General features: G+C 41.0%; 2 protein-coding genes across 26 annotated transcripts in view; one reads left to right on the plus strand and one right to left on the minus strand.

Annotated features, from left to right (window-relative positions):
• The window catches only part of LOC129523871 (uncharacterized), a 66,880-nt gene extending 44,063 nt beyond the window's left edge, over window positions 1-22,817 (minus strand). Inside the window, exons 1-2 of the mRNA XM_055347827.1 lie at window positions 22,650-22,817; window positions 17,918-18,772 (exon numbers count right to left, since the gene is read on the minus strand). Of these exons, the coding sequence (XP_055203802.1) occupies window positions 17,918-18,772; window positions 22,650-22,817 (1,023 nt within the window). The remainder of the gene's footprint in view (window positions 1-17,917; window positions 18,773-22,649) is intronic.
• The window catches only part of TAX1BP1 (Tax1 binding protein 1), an 88,233-nt gene continuing 82,695 nt past the window's right edge, over window positions 17,942-23,479 (plus strand). For 11 of the 25 annotated variants that reach the window (XM_055346909.2, XM_031012661.3, XM_063708427.1 and 8 more), the window contains exon 1: window positions 18,039-18,171. The gene's annotated coding sequence lies outside the window, so the exon portion shown is untranslated. Of the gene's footprint in view, window positions 18,172-23,479 lie in introns of all 25 variants that reach the window. The other 14 variants (XM_055346908.2, XM_063708425.1, XM_063708426.1 and 11 more) reach the window with 7 other exon arrangements.

Consider the following 23,479-nt stretch of genomic DNA (forward strand, 5'->3'; position numbering starts at 1 on the left):
AGATCCACAGGTCTTGGATGGCTTGGAATATGGTCAGAGTTGGGAAAGATGAAAACAGCTCAGGAATGACCCCAACTGAGATACTATTTTATACTTACTAGATTAGTAAAAAGTAAAGGCTGACTATATCAAGTGTTGGTGAGGATGTGGACTAACAGGAACTCTTACATATCACTGGTGAGAATGTGAGTTGATAAAATCACTTTGGAAAAGCTTGGCACTGTCTTGTAAAACTGAACTTCTGCATATTCTAAGACTCAACAATTCCACTCCTAGACCTTATTCCTGGACAACTCTTGTACCTCTTTACAGGAGACTTTCATGGCAGCTTCATTCATAACAGCAAACAACAACAATACTTGTAGTTCTATTCACAGTAGAATGAGTTCATAAATCATGCTATTGTCACACAACAGAATTTTGTTGTTGTTGTTGTTGTTTTGAGAGGAAGTCTCGCTCTTGTCTCCCAGGCTGGAGTGCAATGGCGTGATCTCGGCTCACTGCAGCCTTCGCCTCCTGGGTTCAAGCGATTCTCCTGCCTCAGCCTCCCAAGTAGCTGGTATTACAGGCTTCTGCCACCATGCCCGGCTAATTCACACAACAGAATTTTATACAGCAGTGAAAATGAATGTGTGAGCTACAGCTACAAGCAACAATATAGATGAATCTTGAAAACATACCCTTGGGTGAACAAAATCAAGTTGCAGAAGACTATTTTAAATATGTTGTTTTTATAAAGCACAAAACAAGGAAGGTGAAACAGTGCAAAGTTTAAATATCTATATATTTATATTATATCTATCTACTAAAACCATTTTTTTAAAACATAGGAAAAACAAATGCAAACAAATCAAGATTTCAGTTACCTCTGAAAAGGCGGCAGAAAAATGAGAAGATTCTGTGAGGTAAAGGAGAGAAACATATATAGGTAGGTGAAAAAAATAGATAATGTTGTCATTCTTCTCAAGTTTGGGTGGTGTGTTAATGGCTACTTATTTTATTCTAATACTTCCAAGCTCAGAAATTAACTATGTGACTTGTTTTGTAGGTATCAAATAAATAAATAAATAAAACAAGCCAGTCAGCAGGATGGAGCAGTGTGTGAGGGCATCCTGTCTGCCATCCACACAGCCATCTGCTGGCTGCTGGCAGGAGTGTGCTTTTGGCATCTGGAAGCTGTTGTTTACTGTATGGCGGGTGCCAGGAGGTGTGCTGAATCCCTTAAGTGAGGAATGAAACACTTGCTCAAACTTGGAACTCCCAAGTACACATCCAGTAATTACACACCAGGGAGCAGACTTCATTCAGGGAATGCATAATTTATTTGTGCTTAGACATTCCTTTACTGTTTGACAATGTAGTGATCACACCAAGAGGTACCAAGGATTCAAATGTGTTCTTTTATAAACATTTTTCTTCATGCCCATCACGCTGCATAAAGCTGCCAAAGATCACGCCTTAAGTTCACTGAGCTTCTTTGCCACAGACACGGAGGCACACACATTCTCAGCTACATGTGTAGAATTAATATGTCTGATCTCACTTGGTCTCATGTGAGAAAAGTCACAAATTTCATCCATCTTTCTAGTACAGTTTCAGGACTCCTGGTGGCTCTTGCAATCTATAAATGGGGTAACTTTATTAATTCTAATTAAGTGTCAGAAATGAAAATAGAAAACATACAGACGGACTTTTTCCTTAATAAGAAATGTTAACACCATGTGATCTTAGCTTGTGCCAAAGACAGTAGTTGTACTGGAGTCTAAGGTGTCAGACTGTTTTGAAGAGTTTTAAAAGTATTGAAAAGGAATTTATTCATTCTTTTTAATGATAAGTTTTAGAGAATAAAAATCTATGCTTGCTCTCCCCACAATGAAAATGAAGATTTATAAATCATCCAGAAAATATGATCAATGTAAATAAACTGGTAATCTAGATACCTTTAGTTTTAGGCTTATATTGTCAACTGAATGTCTTTATCCCATGAATCAGACAATTGCTATATCTCCATTTTACTTTCTTCAAATTAGACACAGTGTTAATAATTACTCTGGCCTACAAGATCACTTTCTCGCAAATTAAAAAAAAACTTTGAATAAACCAATTGAAGAAGCCATGTGCATATATATAATATATAAACATATATGTGTGTATAATACATACATATTATATATGTATATAGTAATAGTACACACATACTTAAATACATATATATGGAAAAACATTTTTTTTTTTCTTTAGAGACAAAGTCTTGCACTGTTGCCCAGACTGGAGCGCAGCGGCATGATCGTAGCTCACTGAAGCCTGGAACTCCTGGACTCAAGCGATCCTCCCACCTCAGCCTCCTGAATAGCTGGGACTACAGGCATGTGCACCATGCCCGGCTAATTTTTTTTTTTTTTTTTTAGACAGAGTCTCACTCTGTTGCCCAGGCTGGAGTTCAGTGGTGGGAATTAGCTCACTGCAGCCTCCACCTCCCGGGTTCAAGCGATTCTCCTGCCTCAGCCTCCTGAGTAGCTGGGATTACAGGCACCCGTTACCATGCCCGGCTAATTTTTGTATTATTAGTAGAGATAAGGTTTCACCATGTTGTCCAGGCTGGTCTCGAAACTCCTGACCTCAGGTGATCTGCCCGTCTTAGCTTCCCAAAGTGCTGGAATTACAGGCATGAGCTACTGTGCCCGGCCTGCCCAGCTAATTTTTAATTTTTGTGTAGAGACAGGATCTCTACACAAACTAGCCTTGTTGCCAAGGCTAGTTTCAAACTCCTGGGCTCAAAACAATCCTCCTGCTTTGGCCTCTTAAAGTGTAGGGATTACAGGCCTGAGCCACAGCATCTGGCCAGGAAAAGCATTTTTAAAAAACTGCCTACTATTCTTAGACTATGTAGCAGTGGGTTTATAAAAATACTTGTATTAAAATGATATTCCATTAGATTAATTCACATGTAACTTTAAAATTTTTTTTTTTTTTTGAGACGGCATCTCACTCTGTCTCCCAGGCTAGACTGCAGTGGTGTGATCTTGGCTCACTGCAACCTCTGCCCCCTGGGCTCAAGTGATTCTCCTGCCTCAGCCTCCCGAGTAGCTGGGATTATAGGCACACACCACCATGCCCAACTAATTTTTTGCGTTTAGTAGACATGGGGTTTCACCATGTTGCCTGGGATGGTCTTGAACTCCTGAGGTCAGGCAGTCCGCCCACCTTGGCCTCCCAGAGTGCTGGGATTACAGGCGTGAGCCACTGTGCCCGGCCCACATGTAATTTTTAAAACTTACAATCATCAGTAAAGAATGACACTGTACACAACATGATGTACAAGTGTCCTTTTGTAGCTTAAGGGTCTGGTCACGTTGCTGGGACTATTTCTTACATAGTTATTAGTATTTTCCTTTACAAGCTTTTGGTTCTTGGGCACCATGATTATACAATATCCATTCATTTATTCATTAATTTATTCAACAAATATTTATAAAATATTTGAAAATAATACTGTGAGATGCTACTCACTTTGGTGCTGGGGCCATAATGATGGACAAAATCAAATATGACTCTTTACCTCACAGAATCTTCTGTCTAATGCTAAATATATTAATAAAATAATCACCAAAAAAGTTTTTTTTTAAATTTTTTTAAATTTTGAGATGGAGTCTTGCTCTGTTGTCCAGGCTGGAGTGCAGTGGCATGATCTTGGCTCACTGCAACCTCTACCTCCTGGGTTCAAGCGATCGATTCTCCTGCTGTAGTCTCCCAAGTAGCTGGGAAATACAGGCGCCCACCATCACGCCTGGCTAATTTTTTTATTTTTAGTAGAGTCAGGCTTTCACCACATTGGCCAGGCTGTTCTTGAACTCCTGACCTTGTGATCCACCTGCCTCGGCCGCCCAAAGTGCTGGGATTACAGGTGTGAGCCACCGTGCCCGGCCCCAAAAAGGTATATAATTATGAAATGTGAATAAAGAAAAGTATGTGGTGCTGAAAGATTATAATGGAAATATGCCTTAGTTTGGGAACATCTCAGAAGGCTTTCCTGAGAAAGCCATGTTTAAGGCGAAGAGGGCCTGGTATACAGAATCAGCCATGTGAATCTCATTTTCTTTAGAATTCTTTTTAATGCCTGGTGTTTTGCCAGTTACTCTCTAATTACTTTCAAAGTTGTATGATTAGTTATAATCAAATTCACAAAAACAGACTGAATACTTACTATGTGATGAGTAGTATAAGTACTAAAATAAAGTCCTTCCCTTCAATGAGTTACTTAGGGAAAAAGCACAATGTGATAATACAAAATAAAACTTACAAGCAAAATAAGAGATATGCAAGCTAGAGCACAAAAGAAGGAAAGCTTTCTTCTAGTTAGAAGTAGATTCTAGAGCATTTTCACTAAGCTTGTGGCATATATCTTGGGCCTTGCAGTATTGATAGGAGTTTGAAGATACAGATGGGGGAAAGTAATTCAGTGCAATGTAGGGATGGGAAAACATGAAACATATTCTAGAAATTGTGGGTCTAGTTTGAGTTCTGTAACAGGAAGTGGTGAGAGTTGTGGCTGGACAGTTAGACTGGAATCAGCCTGTGACAGTCCCTGATGGCCATGAGTTTGTATGGGCTTTTCAAAGTAGTAGATGAGCCAGCCTCAGTGGCTCACACCTGTAATCCCAGCACTTTGGGAGGCGGAGGTGGGCGAATCACTTGAGGCCAGGAGTTCCAGACCAGGCTGCTCAACATGATGGCACCCCATCTCTACTAAAAATACAAAAATTAGCCAGGTGTGGTGGCTCACGCCTACAATCCCAGCTACTCGGAAGGCTGAGGCAGGAGAATCAGTTGAACCCGGGAGGTGGAGGTTGCAGTGAGCCGAGATCGAGATCGTGCCACTGCCCTCCAGCCAAAAAAAGAGAGGGAGGCAGGGAGGGAGGAGGGAGGGGGAAGGAGGTAGAGAGAGAGAGAGAGAGAGAGAAGAAAGAGGATAGATAACTCCTTAGATGTGTAAAGAAGTGGATGATAGATAACTCCTTAGACGTGTGCATCCAGCCCTGCTCAGCTCTCCTACTCCATACTGTGGCACTAGGTCAAGAAAATGATTAACACTAATATCCCCGTCTGTTTCTGTTCCTTAAGCTGGGCAAAAGTGAGGCAGATAAATTGTGTGCATTTGGAGGAACACAGAGGGACTATATCCTTGAGGTTAGGGACCTTGTCCTATTCATATTGATATGCCTATCGCCTCACATAAGCCTGGCATTTGATTAGTAATAAGTAACTGTTAGTTCCCATATTAATCTACTCAGTCACTAAGTAGAAGACAATAAAAGATCAAAACGCATATATTGCCCTTTTTTCAATTACATTTTTTATTACAAGACACTGAGCAGACATAACCAAATACAATGTATTTTATTGGACCTTGGCTTGAAAAAAATAGATAAAAAAGGCATTCTGGGGACATTTGGTGAACTCTGAATATGGCTCATTTATAGGAAGATATTATGAAATTATTATTCATTTTCCTAGGTGTTTGCAACTTTCTCAAATGTTCAGAAAGCACACAAACATACATATAAGGCAAATATATAAAAATATTACTAATTGTTGAATCTGGATGGATGATATGCAGTTATTCATTTTACTACTCTTTTAACTTTTTTTTTTTTTTGAGATGGAGTCTTGCAATGTTGCCCAGGCTGGAGTGCAGTGGCACTATCTCTGCTCACTGCACTCTACCTCCTGGGTTCAAGAGATTCTCCTGACTCAGCCTCCCGAGTATCTGGGACTACAAGCACATGTCGCCACGCCTGGCTAATTTTTGTATTTTTAGTAGAGACAAGGTTTCACCATGTTGGCCAGGCTGGTCTCGAACTTCTGACTTCAGGTGATATGCCTGCCTCAGCCTCCCAAAGTGCTGGGATTACAGGCGTGAGACACCGTGCCTGGCCTTAACTTTTCTATATGTTTGAAATTATTCATAATAATAAGTTAGGGAGGCTTTTCATTTCAAAAATCAGTGTTTTTAGTGTCTAGTAAAGAAACAAACTCTGGCTTATCTAGGAAAACAGTTTTTACTGAACAGGGAGTGGACAGCTCACAGATCCTCTGGGAAGGCTTGAAAATCATAATATGAGGGACCAGTCCTTCGAAGAACTACTTACCTTTCCCCCACCATCCACGCAGCTGGTTCTGCTAACACTGATGCTACAATTACTGTCATGTCTCCCTCTGGAAACCCCATAGTTTCCACTGAGCTGCTGCCTCTCCCGGGCCAGAATGAATTCTATATGCAGTTAACTGGTGGAGCCCAGGACCCGATAACAAGGGAGTGTGAAAACACACATTTCTTCCATTTTCAATATTTATAATGGAATACAAAATCTGCTTCATAAGGTGGGGGATTCCCCAAAGCAAGGTGGTTCAGAAGTTGATTGGCCAAGAACAATAACAAAGGTCAACTACAGAAGTATGTATGTATGTATTATTATTATCTTTTTTTTTTTTTTTTTGAGACGGAGTCTCGCTCTGTCACCCAGGCTGGAGTGCAGTAGTGCAATCTCTGCTTACTGCAAGCTCCGCCTCCCGGGTTCATGCCATTCTCCTGCCTCAGCCTCCCAAGTAGCTGGGACTACAGGTGCCTGCCACCACGCCCGGCTAATTTTTTGTATTTTTAGTAGAGACGGGGTTTCACCATGTCAGCCAGGATGGTCTCGATCTCCTGACCTTGTGATCCACCCGCCACGGCCTCCCAAAGTGCTGGCGTGATCCACCGCACCCAGCCCAGAAGTATGTATTATTGAAGATGAAAGTTATACTCCTTCTCAGAAAGATAGGAGACATATGAAAAAAAAGTTATACCCCTTTCCAGAAGGCATCACAATTTTATATGTATCCTTCCATATATACAGATAGATATAAATACATATAGATATATAAGATACTGGTAAAAATATATATATATTTTATATAAACAATAATAATGGTAGTAGCTAACATTTACTGAGTAATAGCTATGTACTAGATACCATTTTGAAATATTGCTTATGTAAACTAACACATTTCTGCTGACAACACAATCCTCTGAGATGGGTACTAACATTACTACTCTAATTTTCCTATAAGAAAACAGAAGGCTAAGTAAATATTTAAACTATCCAGGTTTCCAGAACTAGTAAGTGGTGGAGCCAGGATTATGAATTCAGATAGAGCATACACTCTTTAAACACAGCCTCTCTAATACCTATTGTTTATTATTTTCCTTATTCACTTACAATATGTGATTGTCTACTTCATTCTTTTAATGGCTACATATTATGGGCATATCACAATTAATCTAACCATTCCCCCATTAGTCAACATTTAGTTTGTCTAATTTTTCCCTATTCAAAGTAATATGTCCTATTAAATATTTTTCTGCCTATGTGTAAGTATCTCCAAGAGTCCTGGAAGTACAGTTGCTGGTCAAATAGTACAAACGCCTTTAATTTTATGTATATTGCTAAATTGTCCTCTAAAAAATTTTGTACCAATTTACATCCCACCTCTCTGAGTATGAGGGTCTCTTTCTGTTATCAATCTCTACATTTGTATCAATTTAATGGTGAAAAGCATTTCATTGTGATTTTATGTTTCCCTGACCATTAGTGTAGCTCAGCATCTTTTCACGTGTTCATTGACTGTTTATAATTTTCCTTCTATGAATTGCTTATTTATGTATTTTAATCCATTTTTCCATTGGTTAGTCTTTTTTTTTTAATTTGAAGCTTTATAAAAAAATCCTTTGTCATGTTACTAATGGTTAAACTTTATCTAAACTGAGAACAAATAATTTAAAAAGCAAGAGACATGTGTGTGTCTGTGTATGCACTTGTGTGATTAAAAAATCAATCAGCGGTGAAATCTACACAGGGCCTGTGGTCTAGTTAACAGTATGGTACTAATGTCAATTTCCTTGCTTGGATATTGTACTATAGTTATACTAAATATTACCATTGGGGCAAGCCGAGTGTATTAGTTTCCTAGGGCTGCTGTAATAAATTATCACAAACTGGATAGCTCAAAATAATAGGAATTTGTTCTCTCTTAGTTCTGCAGGCTAGAAGTCTGAAATCAAGGTATTGGCAGATCCATGCTCTCTGAAGCGTCTAGAGGAGGATCGTTTCTGGCTTCTTCCCCAGTTTCTAGTGGTTTCTATCAAATCCTTGTATGCTGGTGTTCCTGTGCTTGTACATACAGTACTTCAATGTCGGCCTCTGTTGTCATGTGGTGTTCTCTGTGTACCTATGTCCAAATATCCCTCTTCTTACAAGAACACGAGCCACTGGATTGATGCCCACCCTAATTCAGTATGACCTCATTTCAACTTGATTATATCTGAAATAAGGTGACATTCATAGGTTTCTGGGATTAGGACTCGAGCATATGTTTTTGGCGCACGCAATTCAACTCGGGGGTGAAGGGTACAGTGGACTCCCTTTACTTTTTTTTTTTTTTTTTGCCACTACCTGTAAGCCTAATTATTTCAAAATAAAAACATTTAAAAAAATCTATCTGGAAAAACATAACAAAATTATTAACAACGGTTACCTCTTTAGAAGATTTTACATTTTATTTAATACATTTCAGGCCAGCTTGGCTTTCCTTGGGAGTTATGGTATATGACTTTTGTCATTTAAAAACTAAAATGACAAAAAATAGAAATTTGGGAGAAAAGAATGGTCTTGTCATTAAAGCACTTAGATCTTAGCCTTTTGGAAAGAAAACTTTAGTAGCAGTGTGAAGGGATGGTAAAGGGATGGTTTGATGCTAGAAGCTGAGAGACTAGATAAGAAATGTGTGCACTTATCAAGGTGAAAAGAGATAAGGACCTGAGCTGGGAGCACTGGTAGGGAACAGCAAGGAGGAGGTAAATGTGAGAAACATTCAGAATGCAACATAGACAGGATTTGGTAACTGATTGCATATAATGGAGTAAGTAAGAGCGAGGAGTTGAGACAAATTCCCAGGTTCCTGGCAAGCAAGACTGGGTCCTTGGTGTTGCCATTCATTGAGATAGGCTGGTTTTTGTCCATTTGCCCCAACAGAACTATTCTCCACCCTTTACCTCACTACTTTCTGCCCAAGAAGCTGACCTCAAGAGACCGAATCCCTGGGCTCCTTTTATCCCTGGTTTCAGGTTGGGTTTGGCCAATGAGTGGTATTAGCAAGAGATCAGAGAGAGGCCACACCTTCTGACAGAGAGCTCTTCCTCCACATCCAGGTCTCAAATGCTTCCCTGACCCAGTTGGGGGATAACAGCTTCCTCTCTGTTTCTGCTCCTTCTGCTGCTAGAGAGAAACTTTACTGGATTCTTAAAGGGTCCTATCATTAAACTCTCATCAATGACTTACAGAGTGTGTCATCCATTTCCTGCCAGGACCTTGATTGGTATAGAAAAGGAATGCAGGTGAAGGGGAGTGAAGTGAGAGAAAGATGGCAAATTCACTTTTAGAAATGCGGGGCTGGACATGGTGGCTCATGCCTGCAATACCAGCACTTTGGGAGGCCAAGGCGAGGGGATCGTTTGAGGCTAGGAGTTCAAGACCAGCCTGGGCAACACAGCAAGACACTGCCTCTACAAAAAATGAAAAATTAGTCAGGTGTAGTGGTACATGCCTATCATCCCAGCTATTCAGGAGGCTGAGGTGGGAGGATTGCTTGAGTCCAGGAGGTCAAGGCTGCAGTGAGCCGTGATTGTGCCACTGCCTTCCAGCCTGGGTGACAAAGCAAGACTCTGTCTCTTAAAAAAAAAAAAAAGAAGGCCAGGCGCATTGGCTCATGCCTGTTAATCCCAGCACTTTGGGATGCCAAGGCCAGCGGATCACAAGGTCAAGAGATCAAGACTATCCTGGTCAACATGGTGAAACCCTGTCTCTATTAAGAATACAAAAATTAGCTGGGCATGGTGGTGTGCACCTGTAGTCCCAGCTACTCGGGAGGCTGAGGCAGGAGAATCACTTGAACCCGGGAGGCGGAGGTTGCAGTGAGCCGAGATTGTGCCACTGCACTCCAGCCTGGCGACAGAGTGAGACCCCGTCTAAAAAAAAAAAAAAAAAAGCTGGGTTTAGGATGTTTGTGTGACATGTAAGTGGATATCTATTATACATAGGGTTGATGTCAGGAGGAAAGCCTGGGCTGGAGATATAGATCTGGTAGATCTGGTAGTTATTAATACATGTATTAGTATATTTGGCAATTGAAAATATGCAATCATAATCAGAAATAATTTAAACCTGAAGGGACTGATGGCTGGACTCTGAGGAAGATTAGTACTTATGGGAGCAACTGCAAAATGAGAAGCCCACAAATGAAATTGAGAAGGCATATTCAGAGAAATAAAAGGAAGACTAGGATGCAATTGTATCCCAAAGGGAATAAGGAAAAAATTTTAAGCAGGAAGGAGTGAACAATTCTATCATTAGAACTTCTTGGTTGAAAAGTTTGTGGAATAAGGTCTGAGAACTGAAAAGTAGGTTGGGAAATGAGGGTCATTGATGACCTTACCATGGTAACTTTCAGTGGACTGGTGGGGGTTGAGCACACTTCTTTTTTTTTTAAGATGGAGTCTGCTTTTGTCACCCAGGCTGGAATGCAGTGGCACGATCTTGGCTCACTGCAACCTCCGCCTCCCGGGTTCAAGTGATTCTCTTGCCTCGGCCCCCTAAGTAGCTGGGACTATGGGCACCTGCCACCACACCCGGCTAATTTTTGTATTTTTAGTAGAGACAGGGTTTCACCATGTTGGCCAGGCTGGTCTCGAACTCCTGACCTCTGGTGATCTACCTGCCTCGGCCTCCCAAAGTGCTGGGATTACAGGCGTGAGCCACCATGCCCAGCCTGAGCACATTTTATGGGGTGAGGAATGCAAGATTAATGAACATGTAGCAGTATGAATTTTAGCCCACAACTCAAGCTTGTAAAGAAATATGTTTTAATATATTCCACCAATTCAATTTCTGTTTTGAGTCTCCATTCTGGTTTTGTCAGGATTTTGAAATATTGCTCTGTACTAAGATAGGGTACGGGATATTTTGGAGACCCAGGAAGGTTAAACGGGCTGTGTGGTTTTGTCCACCTAGAAGCACCCTCCCACCCTCTCAGACCCAGAGAAATCTGTTTCTAGAGTTGAGGGGGAGGAAGATGCTGCCTGTTCTCCCTCCACCTATATACCCCTGCCCTTGGCTTCTCCTGAAGCCATTTCTCTGTGGCCTGAATCCTCTCCCCATTTGTGGGGTTTGAGAGCCTAGAAACAAAAGCCAGAAAGATTTTCCTTCAAGGATTTTCCTTTCCTTGAAGAAAGGATGTAGTCCTTTCTTCAAGGCAACAAACCTATGGGTGAGGGTTGGGAAAGTGGCAAGCTATACAAGGAATACCAAGAAAAATAGGTTAATATCTAAAATATCACATCGTATAGGTTGGTCCTTAAGAATTTCAGCTGGGAAGGAAAGAAAAAAAATAGGATGCTAGTTGGAAGAAGATATGGGTTAAAAGGAGCTTCTCCTGGAATGATAGCAACTGTGCTTAAAGAAGCACAAGGAAGTTTCCTTACTTAAAGAGATCCTCCCCCATGCATGGAAATCCAGCTTGACAGACTCATTACTTTATGCTCGTAGGTCTTATTTTGAGATCCTGAGACTTGCATTAAGTTCCTCACAGGCACAGAGATTACTACTGAGAATCAGTCTCTTTTTTTTTTTTTCCTGGATAAGACTGCTTGGTGCCCGAGGGGTGGAGACTGTTAAACCTGTGAAGGGTACCTGAAAAAGAGGAAAAAGTGTAGAAAAGGAAAGATTCAGGAAGGGGAATTTTGTCTACTCACAGCTTGTCTTAGAACTTGCTATATCGCACTATGTAACGTCAGAAGTCAATTTTCACAATTAACTAATAAAATGTATTACAAATTACTTTCTAAAGATGCTCAGCATAAGTACTTAGTAATAATTTCATTTTTCCTTTTGTCCTCATGGCAGGATCAGCCTAGCCACGGTCTCTTGTGAGAATAAAGGCATTTCTTTCATCTATTAAACCCAATGCTAAATGGCAATAAATCATCATTCATTGAATTCTGCAACCTAAACTATACCTTACTGAAGAAATTCTAGCCCCTATGCATCATAATTAACATCAAGTAGCAGTAGAAAATTACAGTACAACAAAGACCTACATTTTGGCAGCAACCCTACTTGGTCAGAACGGAATGAACTCTGAGTAATTACTTCAGGGGAAGAAAGAAAAATAAGACAGGCTTTACCTATGAAGCTAAACGAAGCAGTAGAATGGTTGTGTCAGTCTGGGTCCAATTAGTAGAGAAAAACCATATACGTAATATGAACAAGGAAAGTTTAATATAAAGAATTATTAACTATAACAGGAGATTGAAGTAACAAGGCTAACAGGAGTAAAAGAAACTCTAAAAAATATAAGAATGGCTGATATAAGGAGAGGCACCACCCCTAGATCTGAGATAGAGTGTCCAAGCAAGATCACCTCTCAGGGCTGACATCTAGGCCCTGGAGAGGGCACGTCTGTGGGTCCCTGAATAAAGTCCCACAGAGAAGTCTCACAGAGAAGTCCTTGTGTTGCTGAGCTGGTGAAACTTGCTGGAAATTCACCTTCTGGAACTTGCCAGAAATCTACCATCTGGAACTTGCTGGACATCCACTATCTGGAACTTGCTAGAAATCTGCCCTCTGCATCTTGCTAGAAATATGCCTTCTGGAACTTGCTGGAAATAGATGGAAGATGAGGAAGTATAATATAGACAATTCTTCCCAGAAGCGAGAAGGTTGCTTGTAAAGACAAAAGACAATAGGAGCTGGAAGGAAACAGGGAGCTGGGAAAGTTTTTAAAAATTGAAGAGACTTCAATATGTTTAAAAAGACAATGGAAAAGATCTCGTGGAGACAGGGGGCTTGAATATAAAAATGAGATAATGCAGGGTTCCTGAGAAGGTGGGAGGTGTTGGGATCTGTGAAATAAAAACATATTTGAGCCTAAAACTTTGATTTAGCCTTGGTTAAAATTAAACATTTGAAGATTATCTTAACATTTCCTTAAAATAATTTTTATTAACTTTAATTATCATTGATACACAGTGACTCACAAAATACAGGTATTTAATAAGAAACACTGGGAAGGAAGAATCTTGTTGACATAAGTACCTTAAAAATTCAAAGTACTCTGCTGGCTATTACTCTTCTCAGTAAGATGAGGAAGAGAGGTCGGAAAATATTTACATTCTAGTGACCTTTCAGTTGCACAAGGAACAAAGAACACTGTTAGGAGCCAATGGGGCAAAGGTCTTATATAAACCTCTGCAGGCTCTGTTTCTTAGTATCATAAATTATAGTTTCTCTTTTTGATAGTGCAAGAAACTTCCCAAAACACTCAATTTTAACTTCAAAGTTTCTGCTTAGTATTTCCAGACGTAAACTTTAGTGTAAAGCATGTGATGACTACAAAGTCTGTAATGCATTTGTTATAGGAAATTTTCCTTAATGTGCAAGATAGGAAGTCAAGGGAGTTTAAGGTGTTGGAAGTCGTGTTAATGAAATTATAGCCTATGGACTCTAAGTTGGATACTGAGGGAAGTATTAAAAAAAGAAATGGATTGAGATGCTGATGAGTTTGAAAAATAGTTCTGCTGGGCATATTTGAATGAGCAAGTTAGAAGAATAGGAGATTGTGGTCAAAGAGTAGGAGGCTTGCTTTTCAAGATGATGGCAAGGGCCAAGGTGTGACCACAGAAATAGGTATCTGGAGTGGAGTATTTGAGATGAGGGATTCAGGAAATTAAAATGCTGGGATGTTGGCCTTTTCATTTTAATCTCATCCAAGTAGACAATGAATGGGTTAGAATGGAGGAGACTGTGCACTAGGTGACACTCTTCACTGAATGAGGAACAGTGACTTGGAGATCAGAAGACGACAGCCACAGGGAGGGAAGACGGAGCATAACACAACAGTGTATATCTCAAAGGAGCAAAGGTGTGTTACAAGCACCTAGGTAGGTAATGATTGGGAAACAAGGAGCAATGAATATATCAATAAAATCTAACAGACAGGGAACGAGAAAATAAGCCTATTTTAGAGTGTTTGGAATCCTCTCTTTCTCTGCCTATCCAAAGCCTACCATTATTCAAATCTCATTTTTAAAGGCTCTCTTTTTAGATTGAGACCATCCTGGCCAACATAGTGAAACCTCGTCTCAACTAAAAATACAAAAAAATTATCTGGGTGTGGTGGCACGCACCTGTAGTCCCAGCTACTTGGGAGGCTGAGGCAGGAGAGTCACTTGAACCCGGGAGGCAGAGGTTGCAGTGAGCTAAGATTGCGCCACTGCACTCCAGCCTGGGTGAAAGAGTGAGACTCTGCCTAAAAAAAAAAAGCTCTCTTTTTAAAACAAAGGTTTACAAAGGTGTTTTTTTCTTTTTAATTAAGAATCATTTATAACAAAAGGAATCTTTAATACAAATTCTAATGTAAACCATTGTTCTAAGAAAGGAGAACAACTCATTTGCCTGGCTTTTAAAACCTGTAATGTTTCTAATAAAACATGTCTATTTGAACTTTTTCAAAAATTTTCAATCCATGTTTTGCTATCTAGTTGTCCCATCTGTGCCTTTTAAATTATATTATTCTATGTAAGCCTTTTTTTCATCTTTTCAAATCTTATCAGTCTTTTGAAGTTTAGAGACCAATCTCTTTTACAAAGTCTAGCTAATTTCAAAATCAATTATTCTGTATATCTTTCTACTTTATTTCTCATAGTCCATTTCCTTCAAATTTGCAGTTATCTATACCATCCGGTAACATCTTGACCTGATTTTAAGCAGTTTCAGGGAAGAAACCATGCTTGATTCCTTGTTTTTCCCAGAGCACATAGTAAATGAACAAAATGCTCTTATTAAGAACCGACATGACACAATGGTGAATGAATGAACTTTGGAGGAAATTATTATTTTTGGTTAACAATTTTCTTCTTACCTGATTCCCTTGCCCAAGCTCTTAAATCCTGACTGGAAAGTCCTCCTCCTCCATCTCCTCATCGAAATCATACCTCACTTTGACAGTCCAGGCCTGCCTCCCCCATGAAAAGTGTACTGCTAACATAAGCCTGTACTTTCTCCCATCTCTGAATATCTGTCTTCCTATTCATTTACACTTTAGTTACCTACATTTTCATGGGCTCATTTCTTTTCTTCCCTTTGCTATCATAAGTTCCTCTAATGAAAGAACAGTGCCTTTTAAATATAGTCAGCATATTTTCCCAATCAAACACAGGACAACTGCCTAGAAACTACTTGACACTGTAGTTGCTCCAGAAAAATCATGAGTTACTCACTAATTTACTTTCCAATAATTCTCTCAATATTCACCACTTCGAAATCTAAAAAGCTCTGAAAATTGGCCAGGTGCGGTGGCTCACGCCTGTAATCCCAGAAGGAGAATCACTCGAACCTGGGAGGCAGAGGTTGCAGTGAGCCGAAATCTTGCCACTGCCCTCCAGCCTGGGTGACAGGGCAGAGGGCAGAGACCCCCTCGCAAAAAAAAAAAAAAAAGCTCTGAAAATCAAATGTTTTCTCAACATTTGGTGGCAAAACCTGTTTGACCTGACTCATTTGTCATTAAAACTTGACCTGAACCCAAGGGCAAAGTGGCAGAACCTGACCTGAAAAACTTGACTTGAGCGAGACTATACATTTCACTTATCTTAGTGTGATATTCATAATTGCTCCGGAAAAAAAAGTTGACTGTGGGTGCTGCCCCAGATAGTGAGGAATGTCACATAAAGCACACCTCTCTAAAGTCTGAAAAATTCTGAATTCTGAAATCCATCTGGCAGAAAGATTTCACTTAAAGGAAGTGAATCCATATCTCTTCTAGCCATAGTCCACTGCCATACAAATAAGAGGCTAACTTTAAGAAATTCAATTAAAGCCGGGTGCGGTCTCTCATGCTTGTAATCCCAGCACTTTGGGAGGCTGAGGCAGGCAGATCACCTGAGGTCAGGAGTTGGAGACCAGCCTGGCCAACATGGAGAAACCCCGTCTCTACTAAAGATATAAAAATTAGCCCAGCGTGGTGGTGTGCACCTGTAATCCTAGCCACTGGGGAGGCTGAGGCAGGAGAATTGCTTGAATCTGGGAGGTGGAGGTTGCAGTGACCCGAGATCATGCCACTGCACTACACCCTAGGTGACAGAGCGAGACTCTGTCTCAGAAAACAAACAAACAAACAAAAAACCCAAACCCTACTCCCCCAAAATCCAGAAATTCAATTAAATACTAAGAGGGTATCTATTTATCTTGGCGGGAAAAACGTGGTCTAAAAATTAAAGGATCATTATTAAAATGAATGAAGCAAGCTAAAATTCCAGAACAAATACCTTCCTGGGGAAAATAAGGTCTAAAAATTCAAGAAATAATTAAAAATAACAAAGTAAAAATACCTGTGAAAATGTCTTTCGAGACCAGCCTGACCAACACGGCGAAACCTCCTCTCTACTAAAAATACAAAAATTAGCCAGGCATGGTGGCTGGCTCCTGTAATCCCAGCTACTTGGGAGGCTGAGGCAGGAGAATTGCTTGAACCCGGGAGGCGGAGGTTGCAGTGAGCCGAGATCGCGCCACTGTACTGCAGCCTGAGCAACAAGAGCGAAACTCCGTCCCTCTCAGGGCAAAAAAAAAGTCTTTCAATTATGGTTTTTATTAAGCATACTGTTTTTCTGATTTCATTAACTGAAAATTAGTGGTAATTAAAAATGTATTACATATAAATAGGAATGTGATTTAAACATACAAAACAGTGACATCTCTGACAAATTGTGCTTATAAAATTCACTGCTATGTTTACATTTCTTAAGGGACACAGTTATTTCTACTACCAGAAGGTTGCTACCAGTAACGCGAGTGATAACTTATGTTGATTATTCACACCGTTTTCTTCATCCATAAAATAAGGAGACTGGGACCAAATGATCTATTAAGGTTCTTCTGAAATTCTATGATCAAGTATAATACCCAGCACAAGACCAAGTTCAAAAATGTCAATACACAGGAAACAAATCAGTCTGTAAATATTGAGAACCTATGTTATCAAAGCTAATGTCTTCTGAAATAACTGGAAGTAAAGATGAAAGTATATGAAAGATAATTTTGAAAGTTCTGTATTTAGAATGTGCTTCAACATTTAATGCGATCTAATTTACATATCCTTTCTGGTGCTATTGCAAGGTTTATCAGGGTTTTACGGCAACAGAAGACTGATGAATTCGAATGGGACACATTTGCTTCTGTGGAGTTACGATTCAAACTGAATGTCTACTATAGGAAGGCAACATATACAACAAGCAAAAGTGATTTTAGAAATAACAGAACGCGGGAGAAAATTCACACACGGAAAATGATACGGATAACAAAAGCAGGTAACTCACAGAAATGCGGCTAGAAAAGAGGCCTCTGCTGGAGCGAGAGCAAACAGAATCAGAGGGCATTAGAACTGAAAAGCTCCTAGGAGCTTTCAGCGAACAAAACTTCATAGCCAAAAAAGCACAGGACTGGGCCAGGAGTTCAGAGACAGTCTTGGAGCTCAGGGGTTTGCAGCCCTAGCCGTGTGGTCACTCCCTTGCTTCTCTGGCTATTTCCTTATCTATAAAATGAGTGGGCTAGTTTAGGCCGACTGAGACGCAGACAGGGATACGGTACTGTCCATGGACCTCTGAGCTGCCCTTTCCACATCGCTGGTGAGTTACTTAAACCTCGTGTGTGTTTCCCCCTTTCGTATGTCAGAATAATAACATAAAATCAGAATGTAAATCCAGACGCATTGTTTTGCTGCGATTAAGTTGAACGAAAATAGCAAGGACGAAGTAAGGAGAGAGCCAGCCTACCGGCTGGATGAGGCGTCCCGCGGCGGAGTGGGCTGGGGGCGTGGCGTCGCGGAGGGGAGCTGCGAACCAGCCAGAAGGCGGAAGAGACCGCCCCGTGGGCGGAAGTGACGCAAGGCCTACTGTCGGCTGTGAGGGGAGGTGTAGCCGGTCTTCGGGGGTAGGCGGTAGTGGTGGAAGAGGTTCGGCGGCTGATGGCGGATCAGGATCGGAAGCCTGCGTAACTTTCTCCCTTGATCCGGGAGTCTTTCCACTGGGTAAGGCGCCTCCCCGGTCCACCGCAGCGCCTTGTGCCGGGCGGACTCCAGCTGCATCTCTTTTAGGGCTCGTGCTACACCCTTCAGCCCCTGTATTGTAGGGGCCTGGCCGGTCTCGGGAGAGGTCTCTGTAGTGACGAGGCTTTCCTTCCCGAAGACAAACCTTCCTTTCCAGACTGCGATTGTGACGGGGGTGTGGGCGACTCGGATCAGCTGTGGAGTTTTGGAATAGCAACGGGTGGCCGCCCCACGCGGTGGGAGGCCGGCGGGACAGGCCTTCGCGATTTGGGGGAGGCGTGTGGGACGGGGGCCCTTTGGCTGGGGACGAGTGACGCTGGCGACCCCCGAAGGAAAAGCTTCTGGTGTCCAAGGCTAAACTCTGGGGTGACTGTTTTGAGGGCAGTGTGGGTTTTACCGGCGCAGTAAGCTGAGAAAACACGTAGGTCGCGTCCGAGAAGGACGCTCGGGTTTTCCTTTGCGGAGAGAAACCCAACTGTTTTGGTTTGAGTCGCCGGTGGCGAAGGGGGCGGAGACTCCCTGCGCCGCCTACTTTTGAGGGCCGCGGGCGGAGTTGGCGGTTCTGGCTGATGGCCTGCTTCACCTGGAATCCATTCCCCACCCCGCCCCGTTCGCAAGGTGTGGACTAGTCCGGACCGACTTGCACTCCTGGCTTAAGGAATCTGTGGCTAGAGTTTAGCGTGCGCGCGCGCGCGCGCGTACACGTTATTAGTAAAAAATTGAGCTTAGCGTGCGTCTGTGTGGGTGTGTGTACACACCTTATTGGTAAAAGTTTTGTTAGAAAACACTGGCATTTGACTTTAGACATACACAGTGTTAGATTTCCGGTTTCACACAGTGGTTATGAATTGCTATTATGTTAGGCTTTAGATGGGAAAATAAGTCTTGATTTTTCAGCTGTCTGCATTCTGCTAATGTTAAAATTTCTACGAGCTGTGCACAAAGAATTAATAGTTACAAGTTTGGTGCTCAATTCCTAAAGGATTTAAAGAGATCATTTGAATAGAAACTAAAAGTGGGTCGATTGTCCTCAAAGTGCTTTTCGGGTTTAGGGAGGGAGCTTAGGACAGCCTTTCTCTTTCGTTCTGTTCTTTTCAAGGGTAAACTTGAAGGATTGTTTGATGATGCCGACTTCTAATAAGGTTTTATTTATTTATTTTTCAAACTGATTGTTCAACTTCAAAGAACATTGTAGTTTTTGTTTTCTAGTCATCACTTTCTTTTTTTTTTTTTTTTTTCCTTGAGACGGAGTCTTGCTCTGTCTACCAGGCTGGAGTGCAGTGGCGCGATCGCGGCTCATTGCAACCTCCGCCTCCCAGGTTCAAGCGATTCTCCTGCCTCAGCCTCCTGAGTACCTGGGATTACAGGCGCGCGCCACCACACTGAAGGGGTGGGTTGCCCCTCCACACCTGTGGGTGTTTCTCGTTAGGTGGAATGAGAGACTTGGAAAAGAAAAAGACACAAAGTACAGAGAAAGAAATAAGGGGACCCGGGGAACCAGCGTTCAGCATATGGAGGATCCCGCCAGCCTCTGAGTTCCCTTAGTATTTATTGATCATTTGTGGGTGTTTCTCCGAGAGGAGGATGTGTCAGGGTCATCAGACAATAGTGGGGAGAGGGTCAGCAGACAAACACGTGAACAGAGGTCTTTGCATCATAGACAAGGTAAAGAATCAAGTGCTGTGCTTTTAGATATGCATACACATAAACATCTCAATGCTTTACAAAGCAGTATTGCTGCCCGCATGTCCCACCTCCAGCCCTAAGGCGGTTTTTCCCTATCTCAGTAGATGGAACCTACAATCGGGTTTTATACCGAGACATTCCTTTGCCCAGGGACGGGCAGGAGACAGATGCCTTCCTCTTGCCTCAACTGCAAGAGGCATGCCTTCCTCTTATACTAATCCTCCTCAGCACAGACCCTTTACGGGTGTCGGGCTGGGGGACGGTCAGGTCTTTCCCTTCCCACGAGGCCATATTTCAGACTGTCACATGGGGAGAAACCTTGGACAATACCTGGCTTTCCTAGGCAGAGGTCCCTGCAGCCTTCCGCAGTTTTTGTGTCCCTGGGTACTTGAGATTAGGGAGTGGTGATGACTCTTAAGGAGCATGCTGCCTTCAAGCATCTGTTTAACAAAGCACATCTTGCACAACCCTTAATCCATTTAACCCTGAGTTTGACACAGCACATGTTTCAGAGAGCATGGGGTTGGTGGTAAGGTCATAGATTAACAGAATCTCAAGGCAGAATAATTTTTCTTAGTACAGAACAAAATGGAGTCTCCTATGTCTACTTCTTTCTACACAGACACAGTAACAATCTGATCTCTCTTGCTTTTCCCCACACACACCCGGCTAATTTTTGTATTTTTAGTAGAGACGGGGTGTCTCCATGTTGGTCAGGCTAGTGTCGAACTCCTGACCTCTTGATCCGCCCGCCTCGGCCTTCCAAAGTGCTGGGATTACAGGTGTGAGCCACTGCGCCCAGCCCATCACGTTCTTAAATTGTAGACCGCTGTTTATAGTTCTCACTGCAGCCATGTTTGTAGAATTAACCAGCAAATACCTTTTCCATAACAAAAGTAAAATTTTGGAATTCAAAGTTTCAACCTTTTTAATAATGTTAAAATAATCATGAAAGATCCTAATGATGCTCCTTGTATACTTCTTTTGGGGACTTTGTTGTGTTCTTTTGGAATGGATATGTTAAATCTGGGCTTTATGCATTTCTGTCTTTTTAAAGCTTATTTTGTCCCAAATAAACCTTTAGAAGAAGATAAAAATGTCCTCTCCCCTAATATGTGTGGGCCAACATCATAGCATTTTAGAAACCAACTTATAAAATCTAAAAAGTAAATAAAAGTGGTGCGGGTGACACCTGGGCGGAATGTCTTGGCACTCAGGTGTAAAGGATTCTGGAAATAGGGATGTCTGCAAGGGTGCAAATTAATAAGACTGGGGCTTTTGCTGTTGCCTCCTAGAAAAATTGCTGATTACATTTTTGGGGAGCAGAGGTCTGTTGAGAGTTGTTAGTCTTTCTTTTTTTGAGCCACAGTGTGAATAATTGGAAACTATTTGAATGCTGGACATTTTTTCCTTTCATATGTTTGTGTGTCCTATCGGATTAAAGTTTGGAGATAATTCTAAAGGTTTTTTAGCTGAAGATGTGAAAAACTTTCAGTAACTCTGTCAACCATTACCTGAATTACAACACTTCTAAGGGTACAAAGCGTTCATATTCTAAAATGCAGTGTTTCTGCTGCAGTGGGTCATATGTGGAGTGTTACTAATCTGTTTCATTTCTTTATTTGCTTTGGTTTTACTATTACAGAAATTTTCAAACATACACAAAGGAGAATGAACAGTAAAATGAACCGACACTTTACTAATCTTGTTTTATTACCCCCTGTAACATTAATTTTTTCCCCTGGAGTTTTTAAAGCAAATCTTAGACATCAAGACATTTCACTTACAGTTAGTTTAGTATCTTTATTTTTTATTTTTGAGACGGAGTCTCGCTGTCACCCAGGCTGGAGTGCAATGGCGCGATCTCAGCTCACTGCAGGCTCCGCCCCCCCGGGGTTCACGCCATTCTCCTGCCTCAGCCTCCCGAGTAGCTGGGACTACAGGCGCCCGCCACCTCGCCCAGCTAATTTTTTGTATTTTTAGTAGAGATGGATTTTCACCGTGTTAGCCAGGATGGTCTCGATCTCCTGACCTGGTGATCCGCCTGCCTCGGCCTCCCAAAGTGCTGGGATTACAGGCGTGAGCCACCGCACCCGGCCTAGTTTAGTATCTTTAACTGATAAAGACTTTAGAAAAACACAGAATCACCATAATTATATTATCACACATAACAAAATTACCTTATTTTTGAATTCTAATTGTTAGGACTGGCAAATTATATTTAGTATTTATCTAAATTAAAAAGCTTAATTTGGCTTCATATGTTTAATGTACAGAAGTTCTTACTATGGTCTATTTTTCAGTGAGTTCACTAAGGCTTACATTTTTGGGCTAAAGTAAAACAAGTATTGGGAACCACTGGAAAAATACTACCACAAAAGTCAAATCTGCTTTGGGCTTGAAAAAGTTACAAGAGGAGTAAGTAAAGATAACATTGAAATGCTTCCCCGCCCCCACCGCATGTTTATTTTAGCTGTATACATAACTGAGTGCCCACTATGTATTATTTATCTTTTTTTATAGACATTAATACATTCGCAAAATAATAAAATTGGAATTTAGACCAAAGACTTTATAATATACAGTTTACAGCATAACACACATAAAGAAATTCTAGAGGCATTGGAACTTGGGGAAGTGTAGTAGGAAACCTGGAAGAGGGCACTGTAGCCAGCATGTATAAGCATTTCTGATTTTGTTTCCCAGCCAAATGTGTCTGGCCCCCTTAATTGTTGACTGGACGTTTCGTACTTATCCTTGGCTTGCCTACTTACTATACTCCTGTTTGTAGAGGTGCACTTTAGAGAAGGGGAATCAGAATTTGACATGGTAAAACTGCTTGCTTCTACTTTCCTTTTTGTGTAGGGAGTGTACTTCTCTCCAACTGAGAGGAGGTTTGTACTTTTTCTCAGGATGTTAGTGAAGCTACACTTCCCAGGCATTACCACAAGGTGATGCAGTGACTTTGCATATTATTTCTCCACTCCTATGCGACCTTGACATTCTCAGTGAATTCCAACATTTTTATAAGCTTGCCTGTCTAAGTCTGTTGTCTGTAGGAGGAGTGAACCAGAGGAACTATGTGGGAATTAGAAATTTTATTATTTAAAATGGGTTGATTAATGACATAATTATATTTAGATTGCATTCATCCATGTAAACTTTTTAAATGATTAGTAGCTATATTGTAATTTAATAAGAAGAGTAAAAAATGACAAGGTACTGGAATGACTTTTGTAAAATATTTCTATAATTATAGCAATGAAATTTTAAAAAGATTAGAGTGTTGGAGAGAGATTAATGAAGGCCATTAATAGGATAATCACAAATTATTTTACTTTTCAGACTTGTAAACATTGTGAATACTATATTTTAAAGTGAAATACTAGTGTTTTCTATTAGAAAATGTGAAATTCAGGGGAGGGTTTAAAAATGGAATTTCTTGTTAATAGGGCTATTTAAAACAATAGAAATAATACATTTATGTATACTTGTAAAAATTCAAACAATAAATTGATGTAAAATTTAAGGCCCTTAAGTCTTCTTTTTACACACATCCCTTATAAGACTATTAACTCTATAGTGTATACTTCTTGAGTTCCTT

This window comes from Gorilla gorilla, chromosome 6, assembly GCF_029281585.2.
Source record: "Gorilla gorilla gorilla isolate KB3781 chromosome 6, NHGRI_mGorGor1-v2.1_pri, whole genome shotgun sequence".
Taxonomy (NCBI): domain Eukaryota; kingdom Metazoa; phylum Chordata; class Mammalia; order Primates; family Hominidae; genus Gorilla; species Gorilla gorilla.